Source organism: Xiphophorus maculatus, chromosome 8 (assembly GCF_002775205.1).
Source record: "Xiphophorus maculatus strain JP 163 A chromosome 8, X_maculatus-5.0-male, whole genome shotgun sequence".
In the NCBI taxonomy this organism is placed as follows: domain Eukaryota; kingdom Metazoa; phylum Chordata; class Actinopteri; order Cyprinodontiformes; family Poeciliidae; genus Xiphophorus; species Xiphophorus maculatus.
The window spans coordinates 14,763,443-14,780,643 of NC_036450.1; the positions used below are offsets into that span (position 1 = coordinate 14,763,443).

General features: G+C 38.2%; 1 protein-coding gene across 3 annotated transcripts in view; it reads right to left on the reverse strand.

The window, feature by feature from the left end:
- Positions 1 to 3,710: 3,710 nt before the first annotated feature.
- The window catches only part of LOC102231173 (T-box transcription factor TBX5-A), a 30,277-nt gene continuing 16,786 nt past the window's right edge, over positions 3,711 to 17,201 (reverse strand). For 2 of the 3 annotated variants that reach the window (XM_005803740.2, XM_023337932.1), the window contains exons 8-9: positions 15,967 to 16,196; positions 14,127 to 15,288 (exon numbers count right to left, since the gene is read on the reverse strand). In XM_005803740.2, the coding sequence (XP_005803797.1) occupies positions 14,696 to 15,288; positions 15,967 to 16,196 (823 nt within the window). In that variant the 3' untranslated portion in view covers positions 14,127 to 14,695. Of the gene's footprint in view, positions 3,798 to 14,126; positions 15,289 to 15,966; positions 16,197 to 17,201 lie in introns of those variants that run through there. The other variant, XM_023337933.1, reaches the window with a different exon arrangement.

Consider the following 17,201-nt stretch of genomic DNA (forward strand, 5'->3'; position numbering starts at 1 on the left):
ATTGTCTCCCAGACACATCCATCTTGATAGGACATTCTGGTAAGATATGGATCCACAGGGTGTCTTCCATGCTGTTCCTGTTTGCTGTCAAGTGCTAGAGTGAGAGAGCCAACTCTTCACCAGTGCTCCCAACATGCACATGATATCGACACAGTGGGAGGTGTTTCAAACAGTAATGTGCCTTGTTCAAATAGCACCAATTCACAACAAATGTAATCTCAAGTAAGGCCAAATTCATATCCAGTTTAATGGCATCCAAGTTGCTTCTGTTCAATACAGTTCATTTCAGTAAAAGCCAGACATATTCCCAGATTTAGATCCAGATACGCATAGCCCAATTAACTTAGATTTTTATTTAATGTTTAAATCTAAATCTGTTTTGATGTGTTTCATCTTCATGATGAAATTTGAGGTGCCTTTTGCCAAAAGCTGCATTTTTTTTTAGCTTGCCTTGCTTTAGGTTCAGATTTAACACAGCACAGTCAAATTCAGTTAATCAAATAAAAATTAGTTGACTGCATTGAGCAATTGCCTTTGCATCAATACCTCCTCCCGAGTAAGGATGTGCCAACAGTATTCTGTATAAAACATGGGATTCTGCAGGGATAAAAATAATACCACATCCTAAAAAGACTGATGATTATAAAACTGTTAAGTCATCTTGACACTTTTTACCTTAAGATATTATCTCACAGATAAAATATTTATCTCGCTGATGAGCCAGTTTGTTATTCAAGTATGAGACAGAAAAAAGACCACCAACATGCATTTGTTCTCACAGATACATTTACAAATCTGGAACTCTTTTCACACACACACACACACACACACACACACACACACACACACACACACACACACACACACACACACACACATGCACACACACATACAAAGATACAAAGTTGTAACAAAAGCCAAGCAACCTGTCAGTGATAAGATAAAAACACAGCAGCTAATTCTCAGACAAAAAACAACTTAGCTAATTATGAGTTGTAATCTTTTCCCTGCATTTTACCTTTACTCTTAGTTTGATAGCAGTGGTCTTCACTAAAAACAGGGTCATAATGGTACATTAAAACAAATACAGATTTGTTTTAAGCAGTACACAAGTTGAATGCTTAAGTCATTAAGGGTTATTCCCCATACATCATGTACTGGTTTTGGCTTATAAACAATTTGTGATTTGTCTGATGCTTAAATATCCTGCAGAAGCAAATGCACACCGCCTTGAGTAGGCTGATGAGCTTCACCTGTGGGCGTGTCCTGCAAAACATCCATTCCATCCATCTTCTAACACCCTTGTGAATAGTGGGGTCGGGAGGTCTGCTGGTGCCTATCTCCAGCTAACGTTCCAGACGAGTCGCCTGTCTGTCGCAGGGCAACACAGAAACAGACAGGACACACAACCATGCACACCCCCTCACACCTAAGGAGAATTTAGAGAGACCAATTAACTTAACAGTCATGTTTTTGGACTGTGGGAGGAAGCCGGAGTACCCGGAGAGAACCCAAGCATGCAGAGGGAGAACATGCAAACTCCATGCAGAAAGACCCCAGGCCTGGAATCAAACCCACGACCTTCTTGATACAAGGCAACAGTGCTACCAACTGCGCCACTGTGCAGCCCTCCTGCAAAACAATGACAGAGAATTGAGGAAACCAATTAGAGAAAAATAAAGAAAACTTTAATTTAATAGATAAACTACAGGAAGATTCAAGAAACTAAAAATATAAAAATTTTAATTAGGTTTTTTAAGGAAAACAAAATTGATTTACAAAATATAATTACCAATAATACATCTAAAAAATAAGACATTTTATTTAATAGACAATCACACCAGTAGGTGGGGGTAATACATACTATACATTTCTTGCCAACTGCCGATAAAATAATCAAGAAGAAGAACCGTGCAGAAAACACAATTTGATGCAGAACCAAAGGTTTTACCCTGAGGGAAACCTTGGACTGGGCTGAGCTGCGGGCAATCAGATGTGAAGCTGCTTTCCAGAGGGCCGAGTCAAAGGAGGTCCAGGTAAGCTAACCATGCCATTGTGTTCACATGCCTCACACACAGAAGAAGTTGGGCTAAGTGTAATGTTTAAGTCTATCGGTGTTTTTCTGTTGTTACTGGCCCATAAGAAATTGTTAAACAATTATTAGAATATTTGGTAAATTGTTAAGGGCATGCTCAACCAGTATTTTGTTACATGAGTGTTGGGATTGTAGCTAAATCAACCAGCTCTGATTGGATTAGTATTATAATCCAACATAATACTTACAGGTAAGACTTGGCATCTTGTCTTCAATAAGTTTGTGCCGTTTTATCAACATCATTCAATTTGCATTTAAATACAAAGGGGCAGTTTAAGTTCACATACTCCAGAATTATTTCACAATCAAGTCCGTTTCTATTCAATCCAGCTGGAAACTGATTCTTTTCATTTATGGACGGAATTTTTAAAATTTCATCTTTATTTGACTTATCACTGGGGCTTACTTGGCATCTTCAAGATTTAATATTAAACACAAAATAGAGCATTAAATGCGTACCAAAATATCCTCAACTCAAGTACAGCAATACACCTCTATTCTGGTTTCTCAGGACTTTTTTTCTTACTGTTCTCTGTGCTAAGTAGCCTTCCATGTTCTGCTCCTCTCATTTTTCAAAAATAATATTTTTATTGTATATGTTTGCTCGTTTTAAGGTATTTATTCACAATTTGTACAAACGTGGAACAAAAAGGTTCTTTTGACTTTAGTGGCCTATAACATAATATAAAGACAGGAAATAGGGATGAGAAAGAAGGCGAAGATATACAGCAAATTGCCAGAGACTGGGGATCGAACCCAGGACAACTACATAGTGGACCACAGCCTCAGGTGCTAAACAACTGAATCACCTAATGCCCCAGAACAAAATTATTTTATTTTTTTTTTTACAAATGTAACAACTCCTTCAGATTTCTGACAATACTTTTAAGTACTAACTATGAAAAACCTTCTCTAAGTCAATGTAATTAAATTAAGAGATGTCATTTTTGAAGAACGTGGGTGGATGGATAAATCTATTAGAAATAGTATAGTGCTTTTTCTTAGGTGGCATAAATGCAACTTACAGTCGGTCTGTCATAAAACATTAGAAGAAGAATATTTATGTGGGGACTCGAGGTGCAACTACAAGTTTTGCTGTGACACTTTAGTGGGGTGGGCACAAAATGAAATGACTGAACATGCCGGCTCCCGACACTTGCTGTTGTACTTTTGTTGCACAATGTTCATGAGGCCAAGAACAGTGAGAATGAAATGAACTCAAGATGTTTCTCATCTTGAGAAACATGATTTCCCCTACATTTTCAACACTTTAGCTCTATGACTGCTACGTAACTTTCACTGACCCGTACCAAGCTGTAAACAAATAGCAAATACTCTCCTGGTATTGCATTGAATATCTAAAGTTTTTAATCCATTTAACTTTTTTCATGTCCTTCCATTCATTGGGCTTTCAACTGACTAACCCAGAACCCTGAAGATGTGATGTAAAAAGCTGAAAAAGAAAAAAAAACAACAACCCACAAACATAAACCAGTATGGATCCAAAAAAAATCAACTGGTGAGATATTGAGTGTTTTTCCTCCTCGAGGGCATGCCTCGATCAAGGTGATTCATCGCACAGGGCCAGTACTAACTGTGCGGGACGCGACGGAGGTCCATCTCAGACGATGGTTTTATTGATGGCATCAAGTCACACGTTGGCCTCTATGGAGGTGCTACGCTGGCTGCTTCACCACAGTGCCTGGACACAGAAACCAATGGAGTAAAAGTTGAATGAGGGGGAGGCGAGAGTATACCGGCTCACAGAAAGGCCAGTGTTTTTCCAAAAACAACATGCAGACACCTGCATTTAGGGAGATCGATACCTTGCCACAAGCAGCAGAGAGAGCCTTCGGAGAATAGCCTTTATTGATTTATGGTTGGTGTTAATAGAAAGGCAGTTGTTTCTGGTATTTTTCACTGACGTTGGCTCTTGTTTGTGTTTCGAAGACAAATTGTAGCAATCCAATAAGTGGTCATAACCTTTTCTGTCGCACTATAGTCTATATACAAGGTGATGTATCACAGTTTTCTTCTTTCAGTAATGCTAAAATGGGTAAAAAATATGCTTAGGAAATTCAAAGCATAAACTATTGCAACCTAAAACCTTTGAGAACATGCTTGCGTGTAATTAGGGCAATTGCCTTGTATTTTTTTTTCTTTGAGGCCGTTACACGCATGACAAGTCAGCTTGCTGTCCCAAAATGTGATGGCCCCATACTGCTGCTTCTAGACATATTGACCTGCTGTGATGGCACACTGTCTCTGAAGGCAGAGAGGGGCCAGGAGGAGCTGTTCCCTCACTACCCCGAGGTTCAGTTATCCGATGGACTCGGTTATTGATCTCCCAGCAGTTACAGAGCTCCCTGCTGAGTATTCCTATACTGTAGAAGAGCAGCAAAAGTCACAGGCTTCCCACAGCTCATATGTAGTGTACAGTAAGGTTTATCTACCAGGGTATCCTGCACGCTGGTCGCAGTGATGCTCAGTCGACATTTTAATATGATCATATTATTTGTTTCCAGCTGTTAATAGATTACGTGTGATCAGTGATCAGACATTTTTGTTTCGGCAAGGCCTTCCAGTAACTTAAGTTTTTTGCATAAGTCTTCCTTATATTTAATCTGTGACATTCTCTTCTGAACTATGCTTTGTTTGTCTTAAAGATAGTTAAAGATAGCATAGATTAGACATTAGATCTTGTGGCCTTGGGTTGGACTAGGAGCACACTTCTATGCCAAAGTCATTTTCTGAAATAATCAAAAACATGACTAAAGATAGTCGGCTGAAGGACATCTTTATGGAAAGTGTGTGCCAAAAGTTAGAGGCATGTGTTGAAATGACAATGTATAGATGCAATCTAGAAGGCTGTAATAGACAACCTGTATTGACATTTAAATTATACCATCTTCTATGATTCTCCCCGGACATGTTTGAAATAAACTCCTCCTTTAAACTCCTCCAATAAGTTTGTCCTCACTTTTCTCTGGAACATTTTTACTTAGATAACTTCAAAGTTGACCAAACCTCCATTAATACACTTCAGTACTGCTACAGTGCCTCGCAAAAAGTATTCATATTGTTTGAACTCCATCACATTTTGTCATATTACAACCACAAGCTTCAGTGTTTTCAATTTGGATTTTATATGATGGTGCAACACAAAATATTTCATCAATGAAAGATGGAAGAAAAATGATGCAAATTATAATTTTAATGTTTGGGATCCGTTAGTATTCAGGTTCCCTCAGTCAATGCGTGAATACCTACCATGTAGAACCGGAACTGCAAGAAAAGCTAAATTTTGTCCTTATATCTATCAGCTTTGCACATTTAGAGACGGACATTTTTGTCCATTTTTATTTGCAAACTAGCTCATGGCTAGAATAAATTCTCAATTGAATTTAGGTCTGTAGCATTAGTTTGCTGCCTTTAAATTATGTTTTGCACTCAATTTAAAAAATTTCAACTTTGTTTTTTGTCTCATCTGACCACTTCACACATTTACTGCTGAGTTGGAAACTGGGCTTTGTGTGGCCTTCTCAACAATGGCATTCTCCCTTTTTTTTCTTAATGCCTGTATTTGTGAAGTGTATGGCTAATGGTCATCCTGTCAATAGATTTTTGCATCTGAGCAGTGTATTTCTGCAGAGTTGCAATGGACCTCCTGTTAGTCAAGCTTTGGTATGCTTGTGGTTTTTCCATGTCCTAATATCAGGTAATAAAGATGAATCATCTTTATTATCTCCTACTTTGTGCTTGTCTGCATAAAATCCCAGCACTGAAGTTATTGTTGTAACATAAAAATGTAAAATGTAAAGGTCAAGAATACCTTTGCAAAGCACAGTAGTGCTCTACTTTTAGTCAGAAAAGATGAGAAAAGAACTGGGAGCTGATAAGCTGGTTAGCAGTGGTAAGAGAATTATAATTTATAGTCATGACAGAGAAGTTGAAATTCTTGTCATGGCAAAGCTGATGCAAATGCTTGAAGGTTATGACCAAGATTTTGAAGAATGGGATTGTCTAAATTTGTTCCACATGCAGGAACTTTAATAAGACTTTTCTTCCTGGCTTCCTGCAGACTGTACCTGAAATTCCCACAGACAGGAGCAAGAACAAAAAAAAGAGACTGGTGTCTTATCAGGTCCACTGATGAGATAACTGGAGGTCATTTTTCAGAGACCTAGCTGTCATACTAAGGCAGACCATGATGTACTCTGCCTTGTGTCCCAATGGCAGGGTTGAAAAGTTTTCATTATTAGACACATCATGTAAACTCTATTGGACTGCTTTATAGTGGAAATACTATAATTCCCCCTAGTCTTTCGTGCAGAACTCAAGCTGAAACCATTGTACTTTTAGATGACATTGAATCCTTTGACACAGATGTGAATACATTGTTAAAGTTAAATTCTGATTAGTGTGGGTTGTGATTAAAGAACTTCAACCAAGATGTCATTGTATCTTTGCGAAACTGTGTTTTCAATAAACCAAGAGGAATGATTGCTTTGGATAAGTATTTCTCTCAAGTGTCCTGGCCTTTGGGATAAAAATCGCTGGAAGTCATAAATTTACATGTCACAAAAAAATCCCCACAACTTACAGTAACATAATCTGGTACAGATTCATGTTGGGTTTCTAAACACAACTATTTATCTACATGTTCTGTAACTTTGTGGTTCATTAGGATTCTTGCCTTCTCTTTCTCATGCTATGGTCTAAGCTATAGAGTCAGTTTACTTTCGATTTTTAATTTTCATCCACGAATGGCACATTGTTAAAAACATAGCCATAGCTATAAACATCTTCCCAACACTTTTATAAGGTGAAGTTTAAAAATAATGGTATTTTATTGCCAAAATGAAGCTCAGAAGTTACTGTTTATGTCAACTTTTAGTACAAAATTTTATGTAGTTCTTTGTGTAATAGCACCAAATGACCCATCTATTTTTCTTAGGAGGAAATTGTGGGATGTTTGAAGAAAAACTTGATAATGATATTTGCACTGCTGTGAAAACTGTATGAGGTGTATTTGAGGAAGAAAACAAACATTCATAGTTGTTTATGTATAATATGGAAACTGCTTGAACGGAAATGTTTTTTTTTTCCGAGGACAGAGAAATAGTGAAGAAGAAAGAAATGTTTGCTCCAGAATTGACCCCACCCAGCTGGACTGAAATGTGCACTAGCCAATAGGAAAATGCTAAAAATCTTCTGGAGAACAAAATATTATTAGAGAAAAACGACTGGGTTATTTAGGCAAAATGGAAAGAGGTACAGGACATTTGGAAAAGAACTGTTGGATGATACTTTTTAAACACAGCAATTATTTACGTAAATACTGAGGCTTCACACATATGGATGATTCTCTCGCATTATCTTATAAGTTGGACTCAAACAGGAAAGATTACAAACAATAGACACAATATAAAAACAACATTTATAGACTTTGAGTCAGACTTATACAGCCACTGGACAGCTTTCATTTAACATGTAGCTTCAGAAAACTTGTATAAGGAATAATATATTCTATTAGTCTGTGCGATCTTTTTTATTAAGCTTTCTTTGCAGGGAAGCTCGTACTTTAAGTGCTTTGCCCACAGCATTAAGAAAAAACTACATCTTGGAGGCAGTTCTCTAAATTCATAAAACATTGGTTGTTAACCAAACAAATCTGTCATCACATGTAGTTTAGTGATTGCTGCATATTTTACTCATCACATTTTTGTTCATTATTTTGTAATTTAACAAATTACACAATATAAAGCTTTGTCTTGTTTTCATACCATTACTTCCCAGAGACTGCAGACGGAAGTTAAGCTACGGTTAAATTAGGCACATGGGAATAAATGCTCATGTTGACTGATGTGTGTTATGTTTTTTAAATTATTACAAAAGATCTCAGCCAACTCAGAAATACTTTTGCAGTACACCCTGGTGGTTCCTTCCTGATGTCCAAAACTGCACAGAGAGCATTTTTACTTCATACGCTAACATGAATACAGCTCACTGGGTTCTGCTCCGCTCTTTGAGACATGCCGGTTCTCACCCTTTCATCACTGCCCCATCCCTGTCTGCCTCCCCCGGAGGACGCTCAGTGGCCTCCCGTTCTCCTCCCACTCTTCCCTCAGGATTCTGGCCAGAAATGGTGCTGAAAGACTGAATGGTCTGCTCTCCCATGTCAGGCTTTTTTTTTTCTTCTCTTTTTGTTGTTGTCATGGCTGGAGGTGAAAGCGGCTGCCGTGCGCAGATACATATTTCACATCACTGTGACTCATGTCTTTGTTGATATGGTGGACATCTTTACATGAACCAGAAAATGTGTTATCTGATGAAAGACTCTGCTAGCTCCATACTGACCAGCACAAGCGCAAGAAGCCTCAGGCCAGGTATAAACATCACCCCTGGGAATGTGCCGGTAAAAGTGTGTTATACTTTATTTTAGTCTTCCGGCTAAAACAATATTAGCATTTGGCGTCTTAAGTCGATTTCCCAGATGAACTGTTGATAGAAGCCCACATTCTCATATCTTTTTTGTAGCATATACTGATTTTTTTAGACATAATATCTTAGCAGGCTGTTCGAGGAGTTTCAAAAGGGGGGTTCAGGTCACTAATGAAAGACAAAAGATGCAAAAGTTTGACTTTTCAAGCAGATGTTTGCGACTTCTGCACAAGATGGATTTGGTTCTCTGAAAACCCTCTTTGTGCAAGGCGCTCATCCATCTGTGGTGATCTGTGTTTCAGTACATCTTAATAAAGATACCGTCCTCCCTCGTTTTTCTACCCAGAGGAATGCTCTTGTTCTTGCTCTTTTCTCCTTTGTCATATGGGGCAGCCAGACTGTGATTTGTTTAGGTTTAAGCTTTAAGGTTGGCTGAGGCCATGACTCATCATTACTCTGAGATGGCTTGTTTTCAATTTGCTTTCAATGAAAGTAAAAAAAAAAAAGGTTGAGTCACCAGATATGAGTTAAACACTGATTTATTTGCAAACACTGGTTTATTTCTGCATTTGTGGATAAAAGACATAATTTTATTTTTTAATGTTCTATCAGTTCTGGAATGGCAAAATATATACACTCATAATCCAAATAAATGGAATGTTTCATTCATTATCCAGGCTTTTTTGGTCATTAAGTGTTCATTTATTTTCTTTCTGACATATCAGCAGACGGTCCACCGCTGACCATGATAACTGAAGCAGTGGCCAAAGGTTCCAGCTCCTCCCTTTGAAAGGCTGACCCGTTCTTAAAATGTTTAAAGAGCCTGTTGCATCATCGGTTCTCGCCCACACATGCATGTTTGGGTGAATCTTAGGGGAACCTAGGGGGGCGGGTTGCGATGCATCATGTGTTTAAGCAGTGGATGGTTATACAGGGTTAATGACTGGTCCTCTCTGTGGGCTGTACTGGCTCTCAAAGAGAGGATAAGGCTGGCGGTGTGGGGGCATCTGCAGAGCAGGGGTCACATCACTCACATCAAAGCAGGCAGGGAGTCTGGGTCATCGTGTTTGGCCAAGGGGCGATGGAGAGAGCGGAGGGGCGCACAGAGGGATTGGGGGCAGGATCACAGGGAGGATCAGAGATGAAGAGGCAGAGACAGAGAAATAGAAGTGCAAAAACAAAGGAATGGGGAGGATAACATGGAGGGATGGCACAAAATTGAGCTATTTTCAAGGTTCATGTAAACATTTTAACTTCATGTGTGACCTTTTGTTCAATTCTTCATGCCTAAAGCCTTCTGTATTCATAACATGTCTGTACTATTCCAGTGAGATGTTTAAATATATGGAGGACCAATTTATATGGAGTTTTGGTCCTCCATATAAATACACAATATCATGATGTATTTGTTTTTTCCATTAACAAGTTTCACACAGTAAGATTATGAAGAATGGATTTCCTCTACAGAATCTGGCAAAATAACAAATGTTTATTTTTTTTTAAAAGCATGTTAAGGGAGGAGAAAAAGAGTTAATTTTGCTTTGTTTGGGACAATGACATCACAAGAGGTTTGAGAATTTTAATGATCAGCTGGTGTTGAGGATAGATTTCTGCAGCATTTGAGCTGGTTAAGGGTTGTGATCTGGAGACACTGTTTGACTCCAGTGACCCTTGCATCATGACAGATACTGTCTGGTTTCCATGCATACTTACAATTCTTAAAGTACGTGCATGCTTGTCACACATTAAATATTCAGTTACAGCTCTTTTGTTAGGCCCTAAAAGGTCATCTTACATGATTGCCCTCCATTTAGCTCTGTCCATCCTTCCATCAACTCTAGCCAGCTTTCCTGTCAATACTGAAGGCAAGCATCCCCAAACAGCCAGCACCATGTTTCATAGTTGGGGTGATGTGTTTGGGCTGGAGCGTGGTGTTCACATAGCATTTTGAATATAAGCCAAAAAGTTACATTTTGGGCTCATATGGCTAGATTTTTTTTTTTTAACTTTTTTCCCCCATTGACTCTCATCTGTTGTTCTGATTGATTTTGTGGCAATTGATTTATAATAACTACTATCACAGCTGATCAAATCAGGCTAATTCTGTGTTACCTCTTGTTCTTATCGTTTATGGGACCACCATAACCACATTTCCTTACAGTAATATAAAGATAGATTCTGGAAAATAACTCAATGGACATCCCCAAACAAATACTCAGTATAAAATATACCAGGTGACTTAATGCCTGTGTATAGCTGCTGACCTCAAATTTACATATTACATATTCAACAGGCTAAACATATCTAGCTTATTATCCAAATTTGTTGGAAATATTTAATTTGTAGTATAAAACAAGTAAACAATTTCTTAATTCTTTAATAAAATGCTGTGTATCACTCAATAGGTTTCCCCTTTCAATAAAACAACTACAGAAAGCAATAGAGTAAAACTAAAAAAAAAACTCCTCCGAAATGCTTTAAATTTTTACATTTAATGCAGGTATTTTGCTATTTACATGCTTATTTACAAAGTTAGGTATATCCTCATTTGTTCAGTCTTGGGTACTTCTTGACAGCTGTATAGTAATGTCCTATGTTCTATATAAGTATGATTAGAAAATCCTGTACAATCATAAAAAGTGGACTATAAAAAAATAAACTGGGCCAACCATCTTTAAACCTGGCAAAGAAGGCAGATTTGCAGAGTTACAAAAATAAATACTATTGACAAAAAATGCTATTAACTACAAGCACTTGAGATTTAGCCTTCCCCCAAATGTTATAAAAACAAACAAAAAAAAAACAACCTCGAACTTACTCATTACAAATATGAAACAGATTTTTGCCCCATGTCAAGTTCAGGTTCAACTTCTATTTTTCATCTTTAACTGTCTGAAGGGAATTTCCTGATGTTGGATGTGAAATATTTCGGAAAACACAATTATCTGGTACAACATGGGTTTGTATAAACATACAATGTCCAGTCAGAGAATCAGAAATCTTAATGTTATCCACACTATGTTGTTGTTGGCCATCACATACAAAAAAGAAAATAAATGCTAATCTAAATGCATGTGCAGCTACTGGCATTTGATTTAAAATATTTCAACAGTATTATGTCCTGAAGTCAAAGCAAATTTCTGATGGAAAGCTCTAAGGAACTAAACTGTCTTTGAAGAAGAACTTATAATATTAAGGTTATTTTTTAAATTCGATAGGATTTATCCTCATAAAATTTAATTTGAATCCAAATGGGATTCTAAAAACGTTTTTTTTATTCTTCATAAAATTAGTTAACTAAACACCCAGTCAACTAAAGTGGTATTTTTATAGTGTTTTCCAGTCATCCTTTTGCAATATGAATGCAATGGGAGCAGGTTACGAAGAGTTGTATTTCTTTAAGATGCGCAATATTTAAATTATCTTTGTAGGTGTTATCATGGAGTCAGTGTGCGATTCCTGGATTTTCCAAAGCTAGCATCTTTAGGGGCTACTATTCTTTTCTTTATGGGCAAAACTGACTTCATGCTACATTTGCAAGTGAGCAGTCGCTGTCAATGAAAATGATGGAATTAATGTTTTGCTTCTTATGCCAGGAATCAAGGTGTTTAGCACAATTAGCATTACAAAGACAGCAGTTTCCTTGCATACTCCTAAGAAAATTTAAACCCCAAATGATCCCATTTGTTTTAATCCATTCAGCTTTCCTGTTATCTAGTGAAAGTCTTGTTCTTTTCCGTCCTGAAAAAATGTATTATTGTAGAAGGGTACTTTCAAATATTTTCTTAGATCTTTTTGCTTTTTCTGATTTAATCTTTAAACTCCTCACAGATGCAAAATGTTGCGTATCAAGTTTATGCCTTCTTCGTACAGTGACAGCTTCATTGTGTGCATCATTATATCTCAACATGAGGACCATCTTATCAACCTGACTCATAGATATTTATTATTAGCGGCAATTTGTTGTCATACAAACCATCATTCAGAAACAAATCTGCGTGTTTCAAAATGTGATAAGTCTAAACCCTTAATTTATTTAATAAAAATGTTCTATTTAAAAGTTTTTAAAGGGCTAGTTCAAAAGTTATATTGTGGGGTTCTGGTGAAAGGCTGGTATAGTATGCATAGAATGCATATCTTTTACATATTTACTGCAAAGGACAGTTTGACACAATCATATAAAAATCATACTCCACTACGCTGCAATGGCAGTCCTAAGATTGAATGAATGAACCCTAGAAATAGAAGATGTCTGAATATTGGGATAATTACTGGAGCAAAAAATAAACTAAAAAGAAATCCTAATTTAATCTAATTTCATGCACAAAACATAGGTGCCACAATATAGCTTTTCCTAGAATATGTTTGGGAGAGAGTCAGCATGATATTTAAATGCCTATCAAATCTTGAATGCACTCAGCAGCAATAGGTGTGGTAAACTTTTCTTCATTGCAGAAACAGCTACTGGATATTTCATTGGGATTTTCTGGATTTGAATAAAAATGAAGTTGTGCATAATTGTGGAGTGAACAGGAAAAGATACATGGCATCATTTAAAAAATTCAACTTGTATAAATTACATGGACAAATGGAAGAAAACCCTTAACATGCCTGTCAGGTTTCAAGCAGGGTTGTGATAAACAATGTCCCAAGATTTAAAAAACTTCTGGAACGTTGTTCAATTCATCATCAAGACTATGGCACAACTGCAAACTCACAAAGGCATGTCTGACCAACTAAATCAACAGGCTGGACAGGGAGAGAATTAATCAAGGGATACAGGATAGCTAAAGGGAGTTGACTATCCCTTTAACTAACTCAAGGATAGCTAAAGAGGCCCACAGTTTAGCTTTGAGAATCTGACACGTGGATTCAAATATGGCCCTTATGGAAGAGTTGCAAGAAAGTCATTGGTGAAAAAAAAACCCCACAAGAAGTCCTTTTGGCATGTTCCTGTTCACACAAGACATATAGGGGATATCTGCATGTCTTACGAGAAAACTTTAGATGAGGTGGAAAACTGATCACCCAGAACATCATCTCATGGGGGGGAACTGTTAGCCTGGACATCGTTAACCAACAAAAATCCAACAACGCATCCCATTGTTGATCCTGAAATTAAAGATCACACTTCTACGGAAATCTGAACACTTTAAGTATTCCATGTTTTTTTCAAAACATGTAAAATCAAATAATGACACTACATTTGGCTTTTCTTTTTTAATAAAAAAAAGTGATCCCTTCTCCTTGAAAATCTAGTTTAATTGTGATTAAGCTATTTACTCAATCAGATTCAGTCTGAGTGTGCAAAAAAATTGCTCCTAGTGATTACATACTCCACACGTGTCAGATTTATATATGTAAAGCATTTTGAAAATCATGCATCATTTTTATGAGACTTTCACAATTATGCACTACTTTTTGTTGGGCTATTTCATAAAATCCCAATAAATACACTGAAGTGAATTGTGAAAATATTTAAGAGGTATGTATATGTTTACAAGGTATTGTCTCATAAACCTAATAAAATTGATATGAGGTATTTGACTTGAATGTAAATAAATGAATCTACCTATAAGCAAATAAAATCAACTTTCTGATTTAAAGAAAAAACACATTGACCAAAGAGCCACAACGAAACTGACATTAAGCCCCGTCTTTAGTTTTTCTTTTTTTACAACGTAAATTTGCTACAAAAATGTCATAGAAACTGTCTGGTCGGGAAAATGTGAAAAGGACAAACATTCAGGACATACAACAGCTTTCTGCTATCATTCAAAACAAAATGCTGCAGAAAAACACCTTTAACCTGGAGCCTCCTGGCCAAACATCTGAAGCATTTCTGCGCTGTTCAGTGTCAGCTTTCTCTGCACTTGAGCAGGCTTCACGAGTGTTCTGGTCCAGCCCAATGTTTGTTTGTGTTCGTGTTGCTTCTTTATAAGTGCAGATTCTGCTAAAACGTCCTACTTGATAAGATACCCACTTATCTCCTGGTAAATCACCCAACGAATATCAACTTTCCTCAATGAAGAAATATTGTTCCTTTTAAGATTAACTGCAACAAGTCCTTGGAAATATAAATATAACTGACCCAATGTTGCTTTATTTGGTCCATTTTCTTTCGTTTTCTCTTTAATGTATGCAATTGTTCGATTCTTAGCTGTTCTCACTCCACTCTGGCATGATACTTACACTATGTACAGAGTGATACTGGTGTGGCGATAGAGTGCGTGGTATGCCGTGTGCATAGAGGTACTCGTTTCCCTGTAACCCAGCTGTCGGTGACTGGATCCCAGCTCCAGGACTGCACTGGCGGCCCAGAGTCTGGTGAGCCATGGAGCTCTGGTACATCGCTGCATGGTGGCCCTCACCCAGCTGTGGAGAGGAGTGTCCACCCACCCCTCCCAGTCTGGACACCAGAGACCCTGAGGTGAAGTGAGCGGAAAAATGCTGATAGGGGAGCCTCTCCATTGGCTGCATGGTGGTGACAGAACAACTGCCGTAAGGAGAGACGCTGGCCCAAGTGTTGCAGCTGATGTCCTCCAAACTGGGAACAGGTTCTGCACCTTGTGTGGAGCTGGCATACATACAGGCCTGCCGCTGGCTGGACTCGCTGCGGTAGGCCCCGCTGGCGAGGGTGAGGCTCTGGTGGTAGCCAACGGGACGATAGTAGTGGTCCTCCTCGCTGGAAGAACTTTCCAGGTATGGCTTCTTATAGCCGTGTTCGCCTGAATGACAGTCATCATCCGCTGTTGGTAAAATTAAAGAAGCAAACAACTTTGTTATTCAAGAAGGGCCTTCCACAGAAACAAAATATCTTCCTTAATGTTGAATAATAAACACTGACCTTAACTGAGGCTTAAGCAAGACACTTAAGGATTTTAATGGGTTTTTTTTTCTTTCTTTCTGTGAACTCCTGGATGAGTCCTATGCATGATCTTTGAGTAAGGTAGGCTGATCACTACTGGGAAGGCTCACCACTGTTCCATGTCTTCTCCATTTACGGATTATGGCTCTCACTGTGGCATACTCAGCCATTACAAATGTTTGTTTTTTTTTTAACCCTTTGCACTTTGATGGATGTCAGTGTATTTCTTATATGTCCTTAGTATAGTGGGAGAATGATTACTTTGTGGTTTGGTTTTCAGACAGAGCACTTTTTTTTTAGAAAATCAAATGTTAGAAATGACACCTTGAAGTTTGTGACAATATGCAAAATGTTCATGGAGTACGCAGGCTTTTAGGAGGCTTTGAATACTTTTGAATTGACGTAACATAGGCTGTTTAATTGTCAGGGCTTTTAAAGATACCTGGAACTGTCACAATTAAATATATCCTTCATGTATCATGGTGTAGCACAATAGATAAAACCACTGAATCTTTTAATGTAATCCCTGCATGGCTCATATCACCTCACAGTCTCGTACCTTTTCTCTTGATGCAGTAATCTTGTCCGTGCTCATGTGGAAGTGGGTAGGAGCCAGACTGAGGCAGCAAGTCCTGGGAGGTGCTTGTGACCCCGTTTTCACACTGGGAGTACTGGGAGCTCAGGTTGCTGGGTGTGGCCATGCCCTGGACATCCCCGCTGAACGGACTGTGGCTGGAGCCGACCCTCTGTCTCACCGTGCTGCGAGGCACAACGGGGTACTCTTTGGTGCTGTGTGTGCGCACAGGAAATTTATTAGTAATTATCTGTATGTTGCCAAACAGGCTCAGTAAAAGACTGCAACTGAAAGGTTCAATCCACTGGATGATTAGTTTGAAAAGGACACTCTAGAAACACAGAGATGCTTCTGTGGGGGGGGGGAACCCCCTTCTACTAATACATGATTTTCATCAGAATAATTCACAGAATTCATTGTTGCATCATTGTGCTGCTTTTTGGTTCTTTGATTTTTGGTGTAGCGTCAGTTGAAAAAGTGACCTGGTTTTCCAATAAGCTCTCTCTTTAGAGTAACCAGAAGCAGACGTGCAATGCTTACTGCAGACAAAGGCTGAGCAAATTCATGTAAGACTGATAGGGGCTTACATTCTTATCACTTTTTGGATTTGCAGTTATTGCACACCTACTCAAAGTAACAACGTGCATATTTTCACATGAAAATACAGCGATTTTTTTTTTTTGTTTTAATTCTCCCTTTTTTTTTTCTTGCTGATAATGAGCTAAAATCTATCTTTGTGTGCCATAACTCAATAAAGCATTCACGGCGACGGATGTAGGATTACAACACCTTCTGGAAAAAGACAACTTTCCAAGTTTTGTCTGATTTGGGACTTCTCCACTTGGAAAACCCTTCAGTTTCTCCCCAAAACCAGGATGATGGGGGTTTTTCAAAACCAGATTTTCCCCTTTGAAAAAGTGTTTCTCCACACAGCACGGACTCCAGCTCCATCGCTCATCTGGACTGAATAATAGAGAGCAAAGTGGCTGCGTACCGCCTTGGCTGCCTGACCGAGCGATATTCACCAGTACAACACACAAACACACACACCCACACACACACCCACACACACAGCAGACACAAAAGCAGTTCAGTTAAAAGAACAAAAAAAAACATCTCTGTGGAAGAAGGATGTTACAGTCTTGTTTCAGAGGTTCTGCCAGATCAGTCATAAAAGTCTTCACCATGAAAGCTGGCTAATGATCAAGAACTACACTTAC